This window comes from Chelmon rostratus, chromosome 19 (assembly GCF_017976325.1).
Source record: "Chelmon rostratus isolate fCheRos1 chromosome 19, fCheRos1.pri, whole genome shotgun sequence".
Classification (NCBI taxonomy): Eukaryota; Metazoa; Chordata; class Actinopteri; order Chaetodontiformes; family Chaetodontidae; genus Chelmon; species Chelmon rostratus.
Window position 1 is genome coordinate 9250 of NC_055676.1, and position 18822 is coordinate 28071.

The 18822-nt window shown below is 43.7% G+C and overlaps 1 protein-coding gene across 1 annotated transcript in view; it reads right to left on the minus strand.

The window, feature by feature from the left end:
* Window positions 1–2638: 2638 nt before the first annotated feature.
* megf10 (multiple EGF-like-domains 10) overlaps window positions 2639–18822 on the minus strand; it is a 79112-nt gene continuing 62928 nt past the window's right edge. Inside the window, exons 19-25 of the mRNA XM_041959786.1 lie at window positions 16357–16485; window positions 15842–16069; window positions 14531–14646; window positions 14289–14412; window positions 6840–6884; window positions 6542–6748; window positions 2639–2888 (exon numbers count right to left, since the gene is read on the minus strand). Of these exons, the coding sequence (XP_041815720.1) occupies window positions 2722–2888; window positions 6542–6748; window positions 6840–6884; window positions 14289–14412; window positions 14531–14646; window positions 15842–16069; window positions 16357–16485 (1016 nt within the window). The 3' untranslated portion in view covers window positions 2639–2721. The remainder of the gene's footprint in view (window positions 2889–6541; window positions 6749–6839; window positions 6885–14288; window positions 14413–14530; window positions 14647–15841; window positions 16070–16356; window positions 16486–18822) is intronic.

Consider the following 18822-nt stretch of genomic DNA (forward strand, 5'->3'; position numbering starts at 1 on the left):
CACAGAGATGTCATTTACATCTGGCTAAGATTTGATCCCAATATGAGTCAGAGCTCCAGGTGTGGTCTAGCTGATCTGTAGGGAAAACATCCAGCTCAGAAGACTTACTCGAAATGGCAATGGTGTCAGAGAATGTTGATCATGAACACTGAGTGGTATGCATGACTGGCATGCAAAAGTGTGGGTAGCCTTGGTGAAAATTTCATTTACTGTGAATAGGTAAGCGAGTAAAAGATGATCCAGCATGAAGCTAAAGATGACACATATTTTATTATTTATTTATTTATTATATATAAAATATTTTAAGCAAGGTTACTTTCTTACTTCAGTCTTTTACAGTTTCAAATTTTTAAAAAAGGAAAAGAGCCAGAAGCAAAAGTTTGGGCACCATGCATGGTCAGTACTCAGTAACAGCCCTGTGACAAATGCTTGTAAATGCTTTTTGTAGCCAGCTGAGAGTCTTTCAGGTCTTGTTTGGTGGGCTTTTTCCCATTCTTCCTTGTGAAAGGCTGCCAGTTCTGTGTGAGTCTATGGCTGTCTTGCATACACTGCTCTTTTGAGGTCTATCCACAGACAATAATTAAACAATGTTTAGGTCAGGGGACTGATAGACTGACGGCAAAACCTTCAGCTTGGTCCTCTTGCGGTAGTCCATTGTGGATGTTCAGGTGTGTTTCGGATAACTATCCTGTGGTGGAAGCCATCATCTTTTCATCTTCAGCTTTTTGCAGACGGTATGATGTTTGGTGAAGTGTGATTCCAGAATTTGCTGCAATGTAATTGAACCCATTCTACCCTCTACCAAAGAAATGTTCCCTTTGCCACTGGGTGCAATACAAGCCCAAAGCATGATTGATCCACCCCCATGCTCGACAGTTCAAGCACCCTTTTTTCGCCAAACATACTGTACCTTTGATCATTACGGTTGAAAAATGTATTTTAACTTCCTCATTCCACACGACTTGAAATTTGTGGTGTGAACGCAGGAAAGGTTTTCTTCGGATTACTCTTACATGAAGGTCATATTTGTGCAGGTGTCATTGTCCAGTAGAACAATGTGCTACCACTTCAGAGTCTGCTAAATATTCCTCAAAGTCTCTTGCAGATAAATGAGGGTTTTGATTTGTTTTTAGCAATCCAATGAGCAGTTCTCTCAGAAAGTTTTCTTGGTCTTTAAGGTCTCAACTGAAGCTCCACCATTCCTGTGAACTGCCATTTCTTTATTAGATGATGGACTTAGGTCATGGCTTCCCGAAAACATTTGCTATCTTCTTATTGACTTCTTCTGCTTAGTGGGCATCAGTTATGTTAAATTTCAAAGTGCTAGGCTTTGTGCTAGGAGTGTATGGCTGCTGATTGTTGGGACAAGGTTTGAGGAGTATTTAAATTTCAAACTTTGCATCACTTGGCCTGTTTTACCAATGATTGTGAATGAATAAGCTAATTAATGTCAGAGACTTCGATAAAAGTTATCTGAGAACTCAAATCTATTGGAGTGCCCAAACCTTTGCATGTTGCTTCTCTCCATTTTTCCCCTCTAAAATTGCACAAAACAAAATAAAACAAAATCACTAATCTTGCTTAAAAAGTTAAAGTTCACAGAAAAAAACTATTCACAGTAACAGAAATTTCAAAATTTTGCATGCCATTGTATATTGTATTCACAAATTTGTGACTTTTGATTTTAATTGCTTAATATAAAATAAAAATAATGTCTTTGACATATTATCTTATATGCTGTATTGATCAGCGGAAAAGGGAATTATCAGAAATTTCTGGTAAATTTGATAAAATAAAAACTGAATATTTTTAGAAGAAGGGGCTCAGCTTGGGACCTCTTGGGTTAAACAATTTGCAGAACACTGCTAAAAATAACCTTTACATGGAACTTGTACCTTTGGTTAACTTATATACTAATCCATCACTGACTGCCTGCATTTGATGTCATTATGATCTGCAAACATCAAAAACATTGTCATCAGCTTGATTCTCCTACTCTTCCTCACAAAACATCTAATCTTTGATATAATTGCTAAAATTCAAATGAATTAGCAAATTACTACCTACTATTGTTGATATAAAAATAGAGATTTGATTGGTATTGAAGGCTTCTGTGTGCTTGAAATGAAGTATTCATTTAACAGCATCTGAAACCAGCGATTTTTGCAACTTTCCAAATCAGACAATCCAAGATTTACATCAACTTTTAAACAGCCATTGGCCAGGTGAAGGATGTATGGAAAGGTCACTTTTCGTGTGCACAAATAAGTGCAACATTACAAAGACTTCTGCAACACCTGAATGTGTATGTTATTGCCATTTGTATGATCTGTTGCACTGAAACTACAAGACATGCAAAAGACAGAGTTCTTGGAGAGAGATCAGGGATGCAGTCAGTGGGAGGCGATGACAGCAGACTTTTCAGTCATGCCTTCAGGTGTGGCCAGGGCAGGACAGGTAGAAACACTTCTTTCATTAGCAGTGGTCAGATAACCCATCATACTAGCTTGTGTCCCTGACATGTGGAATGACCTAAGAAGAAGCTGTACCTCAAAACTGTCCTCCAAGCTCTTATGTACCCACTTTATTCACAGAAAGTCATTATACATTATTACAATGATAGTGTCAAAGTATAACAGCAATAAAACAGGTTAAGTATGTTGTGGGAATCAAGTGTGCCTGTTTGTGGAATATCAAGTGCTAGAGGTGTAAACTGTGCCATCATTCACCGTCCAGCTCCTTGTAGTCTGAGGATGTATTGTCTCTGGCTGGCAGGAGGTCGTAGTGAGAGGGGATGTGGCTGTTTTTTGGAAGATCATATGGATCTTGACCAAACTGTAGGTGGCCATTGCTGTCTCCAGTTGGCTGGATGATGCTTACAGTTGGCTCTGAAATCAAAGACAGGTGAGTGGGCAGTTGCTGGAACAATAAAGTATAAAGCTGTTTTCCAAAGGAACACAACATTGTAGAAAATTTGACATTTAATTCAATCTCTTAGTACAATGACTGCAAACAGGTGGAAACTGATTGAATTAGTTTTTTGGCTCCTTGGATGCAGGAGAACAAGCTTTACAGCTTTGATAAAAGCTAAATTTATAAGTGACAAACATGTTCGCAAACATGTCATGTTTGCATCCACCTGATGAAGACCGATACATTTTAGCTCTGTTTTGGTCAGCTCCTCCTAGAGCTTCTTAGAAATTTATCTGGCTCTTTTACCTGCTACATGCTCCACTATGCTCACCAGCCAGTCGCAAACTTTGTCTGGAATTTTACAGAGCAGTTTGTTTAAGAGTGATTTCTTGACCAAAAAACACTGGGCACAGTGGCTGCACAAAGCAGACTATCGTCATAGAGGAATTGGGTCACAAACTGAATACACTGGTGACTAGTTTGACAGCTAAAATGATTCTGCGTGTAAGTAAGACAGCACTGGAGCTTTGGATTTGTTTGGAGAAGGATTTTTTTTTCTTACATCTTTTTATATTTGGACCTTGCCTGATTCCCAGAGCTTCCCATCTACCTAAGATAATGTTCACATATTATTCTGGTCCCCCTACATGTAGTTGGAAATTAATGTAGCTCACAATGATATTTTTACTTAAATTTCCTTTTGATAAATGGCTGCACAATATGACAATAATAGAAATTTGTCAGCTCTCAGAAATTTTGACAAAACATTTAGGGTATAGGTATAGTAGCTATCCCTAGGGAATGGCAGTGCTTTAAATATGACAATTTTTTTATAACTCTGTTGTAATAACTCTCTGTAAATGGTCAGTGGTTGACACAAGTAATTGGTATTTATATCCTGTTAAAAGCTACACAGAACAATACAGGCTTGGACAAGACAATAAACCAGGCGAAGGCAAGTGTGCTCACTGATTACCCATTGTTTCCACCTGTTCCTGATTACCCTCCACGTGTTAAATAGTCTGCATCTCCCTTGTCTTGTGCCAGTGTGTCTTTGTCCATCGGCGATTCACTCACTTTCAATCAGTGATGGCTTAAATGCAGAGAAGTAATTCCCAGTTTGGGATTAATGAAGTATGAAGTATCAGACAGTCAGTCAGCCAGCTTCAAATCAGAAGCTATGCTGGCACCTCAAACTTGTTCCCCTAACCTACAGTCTGCATGAGATTTTAAATTGCATATCAAAAGGTATGAAATATTTGGTGTAGGAACTGAGCCCAGATATAGCTGAAATTATTACCACTAATATGGAAACACTATTTAATAAAAAATTCAAGTTTATCTGGATCACTGGGGCAAGTTACGCTTGATCCCTTACTTTTACAGTAAAAATGAGAGATAAAATCAAATCAAAGACATACTCAAAGTAAAATGATAGCTGTTCTTGAACCATTTGGAGTGCATGCATGGTTTTGGTGTCTTTTGAAAAGCAACACTTGCAAGCTTGAAAGCAAGAACTTGTTTTCAGAAGCGTTGAGGGAAACTACCTGGCTTCAAGATGCTACCAACTAAAGCCAAATTTTTACAGTGGGTTCACTTTCCGGTGCTTGATATCCTTTTTTTTTCAGTCACCTCTGCTAAAACAATATCAATGCTGAGGGCTCTGGGTTGAAGCCCCTGCATGTAAGTCCTGGATTCTGTCTCCTGTCTGCAAATGGCAACTTTACTAGTTGCAATATAGCAAGTTTGGCCCCTGTACTGGCCATTGCTGTTTTCCTGTCCCAGATACTGCTTCAGCTGGAACGGATATACACCCATTTACCTCCTTATCGGGCTGTGATATCTGCATGTGTCTTAAACAGAAGACAGCTGAGCTGGAGGAGAGGATATCAAAACTGTATCAGATATTGGGGCTTCAGTGCATTCAACCGTTTGCAACTGGACTTTGTCAGTTTGTCTTGGAAGACTTTTCGCCTCTCATCCGAGCAGGCTTCATCAGTTCATGCGCACCAGACTAGATAGGACAGCTCTAGACTAATGAAATGGTGTTAGACAAACTGACAAAGTCCAGTTGTGAACGTTTGAATGCCCTGAAGCTTACAATGACCTGGATGAATGAGAATATTCACAGGCGCGTATCAGATATTGGAGGACAAGAAGCTTCTTGATATATTGATGTCCTTTGGTCCTGTACTGGCAGCCACGGCAGGGGACCTGGATTCAACTGTTCCATCCATAAACACCATTCCAACCCAGACCAATGATCTATGGGTCCTCCAGAGTCATAGATTGTGGTTGATACTCCATCACAAGACATTCAGCAACAGTTTTAATATCATTCATAACTCTATTTTTAATACCACCAGCAAATGACTGTGCATCTCACCCACATTTGACCACAAATGAATGGTCACAAATGAAACCTACTGGTGTTTGTCACAAATTACACACAACAAACTTTCAGACCCACTGGCTATGAACCCACTGTATCATACATTGGGCACTCCCCTCAAGGGATTCCCATTGTGACCATATCAAGGTGCATCAAAAGAAAGACAAGGGCTGTTAACCACCAAAACCTTAAGTATCCAAAATAAAACCCAGCTAGGGTAGATCCATTATAATCCCTTAAACCTGCACTTACTTCTTTCAGTATGGAAAATCAACACAAATGCAGCTCCAACTAACTGTCAAGAAATTCTCATGCTTTGAAGTTAAGTGAAAATTACTGTCACTATCACTATCAATCACCCTAATTAATAGATTTATGTATAGTGGTGGTCATTTCTGGAATGGCCCTGGAGTGGTATATATCACACGGAAAATTGTATGTCTTAATTGACTAATTGACATTTTTACAGAGAAGCCTTTTTATCTCACAAGTAGTCTTATTGGTTTATATAACACACCTCTGTTAGCAACCACTGGATTTTAAATTTATTATGACAATTTCACTCAGTCTAGCTTTTGGATGATTTATTTGTAAATTTCTTTATACAGTTTTGTGCACATTTATATATCAGATTTTCCTAAGATGTCTATGGAAAGCACTTTGTTCCCATAGCTTGAAAAGTGCTATACAATATATATATATAGACTGCCCTCTAGACACCACTGAGGATGTAGGTGAGAGGAGGATGTTATCCAAGCTGACACCATTCAGGGACAACCCCTCCCACCCTCTGCATGACACAGAGGGGGCCCTCAGCAGCTCCTTTCGTCACAGACTGCTGCATCCAGTGTGTAAGAAGGAACGCTACCATCGGTCCTTCATTCATCAGATGTCAGATTATTCAACTCCAGGATCACATAACATAAGACTGTGTTGATGTTTCTTGCCATCTATGCCAACATACACTCATATCCTTTACATTTTGTGCAATATTACACATTTCCTTTACTTTTTTTTGCAATATTATATATTTTTATTACTGTTTTGTATATTTTATTCTTCTGTGCAAATTTTCTAGGTTGGGGATAAATAAAGTTTTATCTTATCTTATATAAATGTATAATATCATATATCAATCAGATATAGTAATACACTACAGAATTAATGCAACTAAAGCATTCTTCTCTATAAAACATTCACAATGAAAAACATAAAATATAAGCTTCAGATCCTCACCAACTTCATAGACATTCCGGTGACTGGTGGAGCTGCTGTTGCTGATCTCAGCATACGGTGAATCCCGTCTGGCTGGTGACTTCATTTCAACATAGCCGCAATCTGTGTTTTTGGCTATCAGCAGGGGAGGGTCCTTTATCGTAGCATATGGGTTTTCAGAGCTGAGGGAACAGGAGCTGGCATGATAGAGTGTACCCTTCACCAGATCTGGATGACATTGACAGAGAAGCCAATGAGAGTTGAATACCAGCATTAAACTGAGTAGTTTAACATTTTGCTTTTTAATTCTAGGACCTACCTCGTAAGGATTTCCCCATATATCTTCTGTCAACTCCGTACGCTCCTGGTATGAAGAAAATTTTAAATAAGGAAGGTTGGTGAATGGTGGAAGGAAAAATTATGTGAGAGACTATTATGGCAAGATTGAGCTGGAATGTTTAAAAGAAAATGAGCATTTCAACGTAAGTTAGGAACTGGGTTTCAATAGAGCAAAAGTATCCCATCCACACCAATTAAAATGCAAATACCAGTTTCATATGGCTACACATCTCCACAAACAAGCAGTGGGATTGTTGATTGCAAGTTGATGATGCTTGTGCTGACTATGAATTAAAGGTATTTCCTCCCATTATCAGTTTTTAGGCAATCCAATGCAAAGAAATTTGATAAGATAAGAAGATAAGATAAGACAAGATAAACTTTATTAATCCCCAGTTGGGGAAATTTGGTGTTTCGGGCAGCAGCAAGAGAAACAGCCATCCACAGCCACAACAGCCTGGCACTAGCTCCTCATGCTGGTCACCAGTCTGATCACACACTATCGTGTGATGGCATCCCAGCATGTGTTGTAAGTCAGCCAACATGGTTCTGTTGGTCACTCTGGTATAAACAGCACACCCAAGCTGATCCCACATTGTTCAGTGGGGTTGAGGCAGGCCATTCCATCCTCTCCACTTCCAATTTCTGGAGGTAGTCTCTGATAACATAGAGAACTGGTTAAAGTCACCAAACCAGTTCTGAAAGAGGTGCGAGTGTGGCCTGAAGGGTCCTTGGAGGAACTTCAGGACTGTTTTAACACCACAAACTGGGACGTGTTTAAACAGGGTGCCACCTGCAACAACATCACCTCCAGGAGTACACAGATGTCGTCACTGTTTACATCACCAAATGCATCGATGATGTACCAGTAACAAAGACCATCACTGTTCAGGCCAATCAAAAGCCATGGCTGACAGGAGAGGTCCACAGGCTGCTAAAGGCCCGTAACACTGCATTTAGAGAAGGAGACAAGGAGGGCCTGAGGACAGCGAGAGCCAACCTGTCACGCGGCATCAGACAGGCCAAGAAGGTTTACTCCAGGAGGATAGCTCATCGCTTCAGCGACAGCAGGGATACGCAGAGCCTGTGGTGAGGGATACAGTCCATCACGGACTACAAACCCCCACCGCAGACCTGTGACAGCTCCACCCCCCTGCTAAATGAGCTAAATGACTTCTTTGCTCGCTTCGAAGCCCACAACAGCACACCTGCACAGAAATCCCCATCCCCTCCCGGCGAACAAGTGTTGATGCTGTCCCCGGACAGTGTGAGGAGGACACTCAGCAAGATCAACGCTAGCAAAGCTTCTGGTCCTGACAACACTCCTGGTCGTGTGCTGAGGGACTGTGCCTGTCTTCAACATCTCGCTGAGCCAAGCTGTTGTCCCCACATGCTTCAAAACCACCACCATCATCCCTGTCCCAAAGAAGTCGTCGCCCTCCTGTTTCAACAACTACCGTCTGGTAGCACTCACTCCCATCATCATGAAGTGCCTCGAATGGCTAGTGTTGAAACACATCAAGACTGTCCTCCCACCCTCCCTGGACCCCTTCCAGTTTGCGTATCGGCCCAACCGCTCGACCGATGACGCCATCTCCACTGCCCTCCACTCAGCCCTCCCACATCTGGACAAAAAAGACTCTTACGTCAGAATGCTGCTCATAGACTTCAGCTCAGCATTCAACACAATCATCCCACTACAGCTCATCACAAAACTGGACCAGCTGGGATTAAACACCTCACTGTGCAACTGGCTGCTGGACTTCCTGACTGCGAGACCTCATGCAGTTCGGGTCGGCAGGAACACATCCAGCACCACCACACTGAACACGGGGGCCCCCAAGGATGTGTACTGAGCCCCCTCCTCTTCACTCTGCTGACCCACGACTGCACACTGTCGCATAGCTCCAACCTCCTCGTCAAGTTCGCCGATGACACAACTGTGGTGGGTCTCATCAGCAACGACGACGAGACGGACTACAGGAGCGAGGTGAGCCGCCTGGCCTTCCGGTGTGAACACAACAATCTCTCTCCGAATGTGGAGAAGACGAAGGAGATTGTTGTGGACTTCAGGAGAAGACGCCCCCAGCATGCCCCCCTTACCATCAATGGTGCTACGGTGGAGAGGGTAAGCAGCACCAAATTCCTGGGTGTGCACGTCACTGAGGACCTCTCTTGGACCACCAACACCACATCGCTGGCCAAGAAAGCGAACCAGCACTTCTACTTCCTCTACACAAACACACAACCTGGACTATAACTCCCTGTTGACCCCCCCCCCCCCACTCTCACACATGCGCACACACACACACACACACACACACACACACACACACCCTGGACTCTGAAACTCTGCAATTCTTCGCGTCTTATCCACACTTATGATCCAACTGCCATTGACAGTCATAGTCGGGTTCCACTGCACATGCAAACAGTGCTAACAGGGTAAGGAAACAGTTGCTTCTGAGTCTTGTCTTCTTGGGGCACCCACTGCTGTCTCTGACATCCCTCATTTAATGGTACGTGGCCTTCAGTTTGTAGATGGTACTAGGGCTCACTCCAAATAATGGTGCATCTTGGTTTTGTGGAACACCAGTTTGAAGTTGCCCTATTGCACAGGCCCTATCCAGATCAGTCAAGAGCAGACACCAACTGACCACTGTAGCAGGGCCCATGCTCACAGGTGCTGCCAATGCTGATTGTGAGCACCTGGGGGTACCAGAAGCTCAAAACAAGAGTCAATAGCAACAGCAAAATAAGCTTGCACTGTTTGGCAAATTTTTCACCTGTGTCTCCTATAAAGGACATCAGTGTTAGTGGACCAGTCCAGTTTATTGTTTAGGTATACACCCAGGTATTTGTTCTCCTCCACCATCTTAATGTCCAAATCCTGGATGCACACCGGTGCAGTCAGTGTTGCTTTCCTGTGGAAGTCAATCACCATCTCCTTGTTCTTGCGGGCGTTCATGCACAGGTGGTTCAGTCCACACCAGTCAACGAAGTTAGCGATAACTTCCCTGTATTCCAAATCGTTCCCCTGTGATGCACATCCAAGGATGGCTGAAACATCGAGATGGTGCTGGATGACCCACCAACCAACGGTTGCTCTGACCCCTGTTTTCTTACTTTTCCTTTTTTCTATTTTAAATAGACACTTTTCTTTATCGTTCTTTAAAGTGGGGGAAGCATTGTGCAATTCTGCATGTGGGAAACCTACTTTTATAACACTTTTATTTTGTTCGGCACTGTTTTTTTTTTTTTCATTTTTTTGATCCACATCGGGGACCCCTTTTCGATTCAGCCACAGCTCCGAGTGTCCCACGCACACACGTGAAGAACTCCTTAGTCTGTGCAGCCTCTCCTTGCTGTACGCGGACAAGGTACGGAGGAAAAGGAGAGGCTGCAGAGGTAGACGAAATAAGCGGAGGACTTCTATTCCCTCTGTCATCATGGGAAACGTCCGCTCCACCTCCAACAAGATGGAGGAGCTGGTTGCGCTAACCCGGCAGCAGAGGGAGGACCGGGAGTGCAGCATCATGTGTTTCTCAAAGACGTGGCTGAATGGACCCTTGCCGGACTCTGTGGTTTCCCTGAACAGAGTTACACTTGCGCACGCAGACCGGAGTGCGGCAGAGAGCGGTAAGAAGAAAGGAGGGGGGCTGGCATTGTATGTGAATGAGCGCTGCTGCAACCCGGCAAACGTGTACGTGAAGGAACAGCTGTGCACACGGGACCTGGAGCTGTTTGTTGTGGCCATGCATACCGCAGGTAGGTTAGGTTACCAAGGGAGTTTTCGCAAGTGATTGTGTTTTGTGTGTACATTCCTCCTTTGGTGGAGGCTTCGGCTGCGTGTGAGCGCCTTCACAGTGCTGTCAGCCAGATCGAGACGCGCCACCCCTGCGCCCTGCTGCTGATCAGTGAGGACTTCAATCACGCTTCTCTAGCTGCCTCTCTCCCAACATTTACTCAGAATGTTGAGTGTCATACGAGAGGCAATAAGACACTGGACCTGCTGTATGTGAATGTGTAGGAAGCTTACACCTCCACCCCCCTCCCCCACCTTGGACGGCCTGTTCACAACCTTGTTCATCTGCTCCCCCAATACACACCCAGGGTGCGAAAGGAGCCTGCACAGAAGAGGACTGTGAAAGTGTGGACTTAGGAGGCTAATGAGAGACTGAGGGACTGTTTCCAGACCACAGACTGAAGCATGCTCTGCAGCTCTAATGGAGATGACATCGACGGCTCACTCACTGCATCACAGACTACATAAACTTCTGTGTGGAAGTCTTATCTATTTATCTATCTATCTGTGTCATCGGAGAACTTCTGGAGGTGGCAACCGGTTGAGTTGTGTCTGAAGTCTGATGTGTAGAGGGTGAAGAGGAAAGGAGAGAGCACAGTACCCTGCGGAGCCCCAGTGCTGCAAACTGCCACATCCGATACAGTCGCGAGGCCTGCGGTCTGTTGGTTAGGTAGTCGATGAGCCAGGTGACAGTCGACTCCAGCTCCTTCCACTTCCCCCTCAGCAGTGATGGCTGGATAGTGTTGAAAGCACTGGAGGAGTCAAAAACCACAATCCTCCCTATGCTACCAGTACCCTCCAGATGAGAACGAGAGCGATGGAGCAGGTAGATGATGGCATCTTCCATACCAATGCCTGGAAGATGCGAACTGTAGGGGGTCCAGCTTGCCAGTAGTAGGGCCCTTTGCCTTCGTCCTCCTGAGCTCCTTCCTCACCTGATCTGCTGTTATGTAGAGACTGGGTAGGGGACAGGGGGGTGGCTCCTTTTGGGTGAGGAGGGGGGCTGGTCCATAGTCTGTGATGTGGATTGGTGGGGGATGAAGTGGTGTGAGGATGGGGCTGCTGGTGTCAGGGATGCTCTGGGGGGAAGGGAGGGGATGCTGAGAGGTACCGCCGTCTGGTCTGGGCTCTGGATGGGGGAGGGGACAGGGGTAGGATCAAACCTGTTAAAAAACAGGTTCAGCTCATTTGCCCATTCCCGGTATCCAGATTCTGGGCCCCTGCCATTGTGGCTGCTGTGGCCTGTTATGGTTTTCGGGCCCCTCCAAACCTCTCTGTCGTTGTTCCCCTGCAGGCGCTCCTCCAGCTTCCTCCTACAGCTCTCCTTGTCTTTCCCGATCTCTCTTTTCAGCTCCCTCTACACCCTCTTCAACTCAGTTCTGTCCCCAGACTTAAAAACCCTTTTTCATCTCATTCAGTAGGGTTTTCAGTTCAGGGGACACCCAGGGTTTGTTATTTGTGAAACACCATACCTTCCTGGTTGGCACAGTGTTGTCCACAAAAAAGCTAATGTTGTCCGAGATGCATGTTGTCAAACTGTCAATGTCCTCCCCGTGAAGACTGCACAACACTTCCCAGTCAGTGGTGTCAAAACTGTTCCTCAGTGCCATACTGGACTCATCTGACCACTTCTTCACATACCTGATGGTTGGCTGTTGTTTACTCACCAAAGGTATGTAAGTAGGTTGCAGATGAACCAGGTTGTGATCAGATCTGCCCAGTGGGGGGAGGGGTGAAGAGCTCCTTGGTGTTTGCATACAGTAAATCCAGTTTATTGATTATTGTCTCTTTGTAAGGTGCAATGTCTGCAGCTGTGAGACCACAGTATGTAGGAGCTCGCATGCTGCTGCCGCGTCGGCCGAGGGAGGGATGTACACAGTTATCGCGATGACATGCGAGAACTCCCTTGGCAGGTAGTACAGCCGGATGCTAACAGCTAACAGTTCAATGTCTCTTGTACAGCGCTGCTCCTTTACACTAATATGCGCTGGATTACACCATCTCTTGTTCACATACATTGCAATGCCTCCACCCTTCCTCTTACTTGCTCGCCTGTCTGCTCTCAGCAGATGAAAATAATCCAAAGCAACATGCGTTTCCGGCTTGAATTCGATCAGCCACGTCTCTGTGAAACACATAACGCTACACTCCAGATACTCCCACTGCAGTCTGGTTAGCGCCGTTAGCTCTTCCATCTTTCTCGGGAGAGATCTTACATTCCCCATCATAAGAGATGGTATGGATGGTTTATACCATCGGTGCTTGTCCCACCACTGGCTAACAGCTGGTCCCGAGTGTAAACAATGGAGCCGTGGCTGAAGAGGCTGTGTTGTTTTAAGTCATCCAGAAAGGAGTAAAAGTTAAAACACAAATCTCACTAGTTTTGCATCCATAAATTTGCATGATTGACCCGGACTAGTAACGAAATAAAAACCATTAGAAAAACACAAGAAAACACTAAAAACAAAGAAAAGCGCTCGGAGCTGCTGTAACGGCACCACCATGAACTCTGCAATAATCTAAGTGACTTGTGATCAAGGTGTGTATCAGCATTTCAGTGTCATTGTGAGGTATAAATGTTCACTTTAGCAATGCACCTTGGACCTTGAAAAAGTCCACTACAACTTCTTTGTAAATTTGACCAGACAGCCAAACACTAACAAGAGAGAGAACTCTCTCTGCTTTCAATCATACAATAAATAAATGAATACATTTTGTTTCTTTGTCATTTAGTTTGAAAACATTTTTTTACTCAGTCAAATATTAACATCAATGAGACAGTTAAAACAGTCAAATAACTGGGGTCATCAGGTGAAGTAGAGATATGTATGTGTTATCTGTGTCCTCTGCCTTTAACAGGAGGCAGAGGACACATGCTCCCAGAGGAAGCATGCATAAAAAATAGAATAGACCAGAATGCGTCTTGAGAAACCCCTTAATCAGTATCAAGTGTCTGTGACACAAGAATGAAAGACCTTCCCTCTAAATATGGTCAAAACAAGTCAATCACTACACAAGAGACAAACATTTTTGTTAACCCCTTAACTCTAATGCCGGTTTGTGCATATTCAACCAACACCTAGGAACCTTTTGCAAGCACTGGTTTCTCGTCGGTTCGGTCAAAGTGAAAACTACATCCGTTGTGTTGTTGTTACAATGTAATGGTTGTAAGCCAATGTTGTGGCTGTTTTGAAGAAATGAATTTTGAATGGCTTTTATGATGCACATTTATGAATTTTGAAAAAAAGGATTTTTATTGCATTTAAGCATTAACACCTGTTGTCGCTAATTTGCATCATACCTAAATTTATATCTATTGCGTGTGTTACAGAAAAATTAACGAACAAAAAAAGATTTAGGATCAATTTGAAAGAAAAACACAAAGAATTAATTTTTTAATATAATTCAAAATAAATTCAGGCGTCAAGGGGTTAAGTCGATTGATTAAAATGCTATGATCAATTGTGTTGAATGCAGCACCAACAGTAATTCTCAAATAAATTACAAAATTAAACAGGGCTTTTCTGTGTTGTGGTTTGCCAAATCAAGTCATTTAAAGCCAACAATCCACAAAGATAGCAACTTGTAGCTGCTGAGTACTCTACAAGGCATTACATTTCTCACCCAGTTCATTGAAACAGTTGCTTTGTTTCCAGTCTGCAGGCAGCGTGCCAGTGTGATCAACTACAGGAGCCCTCTTTCTGTGATCCCCATTCTTCAAGCTCACCAGCAGCTGGTTGCTCTTGGTCTGAAATCAGGGGCAAACATCAGTTTCTAGAATATTCATTAATAGACACATTTTATCCTAAATCCTTAATTTGCCATCTCTTTGCCCTTTCACTGTTGCAAAAAGTCCACGTCCATACCTTTCCATATGGACCATTGTTAACATGTGGGGAGCTGATACACTGGGTGAGAGTATGGTAGCTTGGGTTAGAGAAGTAGTTGCTGGGGTTGGCCTCACACGTAGGTGGGTGAGCATCTGAAAAATGACAAGATGACAAGATCTGTCTTAGGATGCACTGAATGAGTGAGTTCATCACTGTTTTCAGAACATGACCCAAAATGAAAACCATCTCAATCAGTGATGTTATACAAATCAAATGGGTAGGAATCAGAAACAGCTTTACTGGTGAAGTATGTGAACACATACTGTACATACTCAATGGTATATACAATGGTTTTAAGTTGCTCTCAATGCACTTGCACAAACGAAAACAAAAACAATTTACAGGTAGATAGAAATGGGCATACAGCTAAAAGCAAGGACAATAAAGCTAAACAAAGAAAGATAAAAAATAAACACAGAAATATATATCAGTGATTTGCTCATGCTCTGTGCACTGTGTATGGTAGCTATATATAATGCAGTTTTATTTGTGTATTTTGTGTCTGCCCTTTTACTGTGCAATAGAGCAAAAACTGATAAATACAAGCACAATAAATAAACCCAACAAGTAAAAACAAGCTACAAGGAGAAGTGGACAGCCGTAAAACATGCTAAAAGTTGCCGGTGAGCAGCGGCAGCAAGACGTGCCAGCGTTCACTCGACCGGAAGTCGAGTGAAGGTTGTCATGTGACAACCTTCATGACCCAACAATCCAAGCAGTTTCAACAACCGTGATAAGACGTGGGGTCTTATCACGGTTCAAGGTAAAATACCTGAGACTCCTGACAGCTAGGTTATCAAGGTTAAATACCTGGGACTCCTGACCAGCCAAGTAGAACTGAAGAGGGTTCTGAGAGGTGAAACATTTTCAAGTTTCTACAACCAAGTCCAGTTGCCCTTGATTCTACCCTCTTTGGATATAGCCTCAATTCCTTTATTTATGACCTGGTCACTTTAGCATGAATTTATCAGTCTTTTCCAGCACCATGTACAGTGATTAGAAGCATTGTGTGCATTCACCTGTGCAGTGGTACGATCTGTCTGTTATAAGTAAACAGGACCATGGACTTAATTTAGCATGAAAAACAAGTGTTTTCATTATACTGCAATTATATTAAAATGTTTTCAAAATAGTATTCAACAGCAATACAACAACCAAGGGAAAACAAGACACATTTTATGAGAAACAACTGATGGCCGGACATGAGGAAAGACCCACCTAACCTACTTGGGACAGTACATATCACTCAGCTGGTTACCGTTTATAGGAGGTCAACCTGTAATGTACCTGCAATGGCGTACTCAGCAGTGACCCTCATAGCAGGAGTGTAGGTCACAGAAGGCATGGTGGGCTCTTTGCCCTTCTGCTTTTTCCTGTAAATGATGAAGAGGAGGAGGAGAAAGAGCACCAGCAACACCAGGATGATGATTCCTGCAATGGCTCCAATCTGGTAGGTGTCCACCTGCATGGCAGCAGTGGTCAAACTGTTGAGGCTGCCCACCACCACTACACCTGCTGCAGACAGGAGGGGTTAGAAATGTAGAATGAAAGTTAGAGGCCTTAGAGTCTGTGTAGTCTAAATGAACATTTAGTCAATTTTTAAAAAATAAAACTTGAAAAAAGTTGTTCTTTAAAAAGGAGATAACTCTCAATGATAAGACAACCAAGGGAATTTGATTACAGTCACCAATCTCGAAAAAACATCTGAGAAATGAGTACAAACATCAGGCATTATTGAACGTTTTCTTTATTAACATGGTGCACCATGAATTGATTCTATTTATATTGAGGTGTGTCCTCACCTTGGTCACAACGAGCCCCCTTCCAGCCTGGGTTGCAGTAACATGTACCAGTCATGTGATCACACGTGGAGTTATTAAGACAGTCACAGACCTGACGGCAGCCATAACCATATGAACCAGGAAGGCACTCTAGAGATAAGAAAAAGCAATGTGTGTGTATATATATATGTATGTATTTAAGAGTGCCTTGCTCTAAATATATTTAGAACACTGCACTCTTAAATACTTAATTCTGATTAAGATAAGAGAAGATAAGATAAGATCAAACTTTATTTATCCCCAGCCGGGAAAATTTGGGCATTACAGCAGCATGTGTAGCAGCAGGAAGAAAAATGGCAGCAGAGATAGAGAACATTTGAAAAAAACTAAATACAAAATAAAAGTAGACTATATATATGTAGATATTATACAAGCAAAAAAGAAATTTGACTACATAAAAAAAAAATAAGGTATGTAGAAAAAAATATATAGAAATATGTAAAAAGTATTTATTGCCCCAATAGCTGTGGAAAATGAACAATGTAAGCTGCCTTCAGATCTTCAGATTAAAAATAATAATAAATAGTGTTACTACTATTGCACAGAAAAATAAAATATACAAAACAGTAAATGATATGTAATATTGCACAAAATGTAAACGGAAAATGTAATATTGCACAAATAGTAATTGTCAAACAACATCAACACAGTCTTATGTTAAGTGGTGCTGGAGTTGAATCATCTGACAGCTGATTGAATGAAGGACCTGCAGTAGCATTCCTTCGTACATACTGGATGCAGCAGTCTGTTACTAAAGGAGCTAAGGGCCCCCACTGTGTCATGCAGGCGGTGGGAGGGGTTGTCCATGATCGATGTCAGCTTGGCTAACATCCTCCTCTCACCTACATCCTCAGTGGTGTCCAGATTGCAGTCCAGGACAGAGCCAGCTCTCCTGACCAGTTTATTGATGCAACCACAGAGTCATAGAAAGTCCTCAGTAATATCCTACATACTCCAAAGAACCTCAGTCTTCTCAGTAGATGGAGACGACTTTGGCCCTTTCTATACAGGGCATCTGTGTTTGTGGACCAGTCCAGTTTACTGTTTAGGTGTACACCCAGGTGTTTGCACTCCTCCATGATCTCAATGTCAGATCCCTGGATGCACACTGGTGTAGTTTGTGGTGCTTTCCTGCGGAAGTCTATCACCATCTCCTTGGTTTTGCCAGCATTGATGTGCAGGTGGTTTAGTCCACACCAGTCGACAAAGTTAATGATGACTTCCCTGTATTCCAAATCGTTCCCCTGCGACTCACATCCAACGATGGCTGTATCGTCAGAGAACTTCTGGAGGTGGCAGCTGGACGTGTTGTGTCTGACGTCCGATGTGTAAAGGGTGAAGAGGAAAAGAGAGCACAGTACCCTGCATAGCCCCAGTGCTGCAAACTGCCACATCCGACACACAGTCGCAAAGCCTCACATACTGTGGTCTGTTGGTGAGGTAGTTGATGGTCCATGCAGCCAGGTGACAGTCTACTCCGGCACTTTCCAGCTTCCCCCTCAGCAGTGATGGCTGGATCGTGTTGAAAGCACTGGATAAGTCAAAAAACACAATCCTCACTGTGTTACCAGTGCCTTCCAGGTGGGAAAGAGAGCGATGGAGCAGGTAAATGATAGCGTCTTCCACACCAATGCCTGGTCGGTATGCAAACTGTAGGGGGTCCAGCTTGCTGCCCATCAGGTGGGAAGTTAAGGCTACAGGCCTGAAGTGGTTGGGCTCCCTGGGGTGCACAGTCTTTGGCACTGGAACCACACAGGAGGATTTCCACAGGGCAGGAACTCTCTCCAGGCTGAGGCTCAAGTTGAAGATGTGCTGAACAACCCCACAGAGCTGATCTGCACAATCCCTGAGCAGTCTGGAGCTGATGCCATCAGGGCCAGTAGCCTTCCTCATCTTTCTCCTCTTGAGCTCCTTCCTCACCTGATCGATTGTTATGTAGAGGCCAGGTGGGGGACAGGGTCACTCCTGTCGCCTGGGGAGGGGAGCTGGGTCTGTAGTCTGTGATGTGGATTGGAGGGGGTGAAGTGGTGTGAAGACGGAGCTGCTGGTGTCAGGGATGCACTGGGGGGAAGGGAGGGGATGCTGAGAGGTAACGTCATCTGGTCTGGGCTCTGGTGGATGGGAGAGGGAACGGGGGTAGAATCAAACCTGTTAAATAACAGGTTCAGCTCATTTGCCCATTCCCGGTCTCCGGATTCTGGGCCCCTGCCATTGTCGCTGCTATGGCCTGTGATGGTTTTCAGGCCCCTCCAAACCTCTCTGGCGTTGTTCCCCTGCAGGCGCTCCTCCAGCTTCCTCCTAAAGCTCTCCTTGCCTTTCCTGATCTCCCTTTTCAGCTCCCTCTGCACCCTCTTCAACTCAGTTCTGTCCCCAGACTTAAAAACCCTTTTCTTCTCACTCAGTAGGCTTTTCAGTTCAGGAGACACC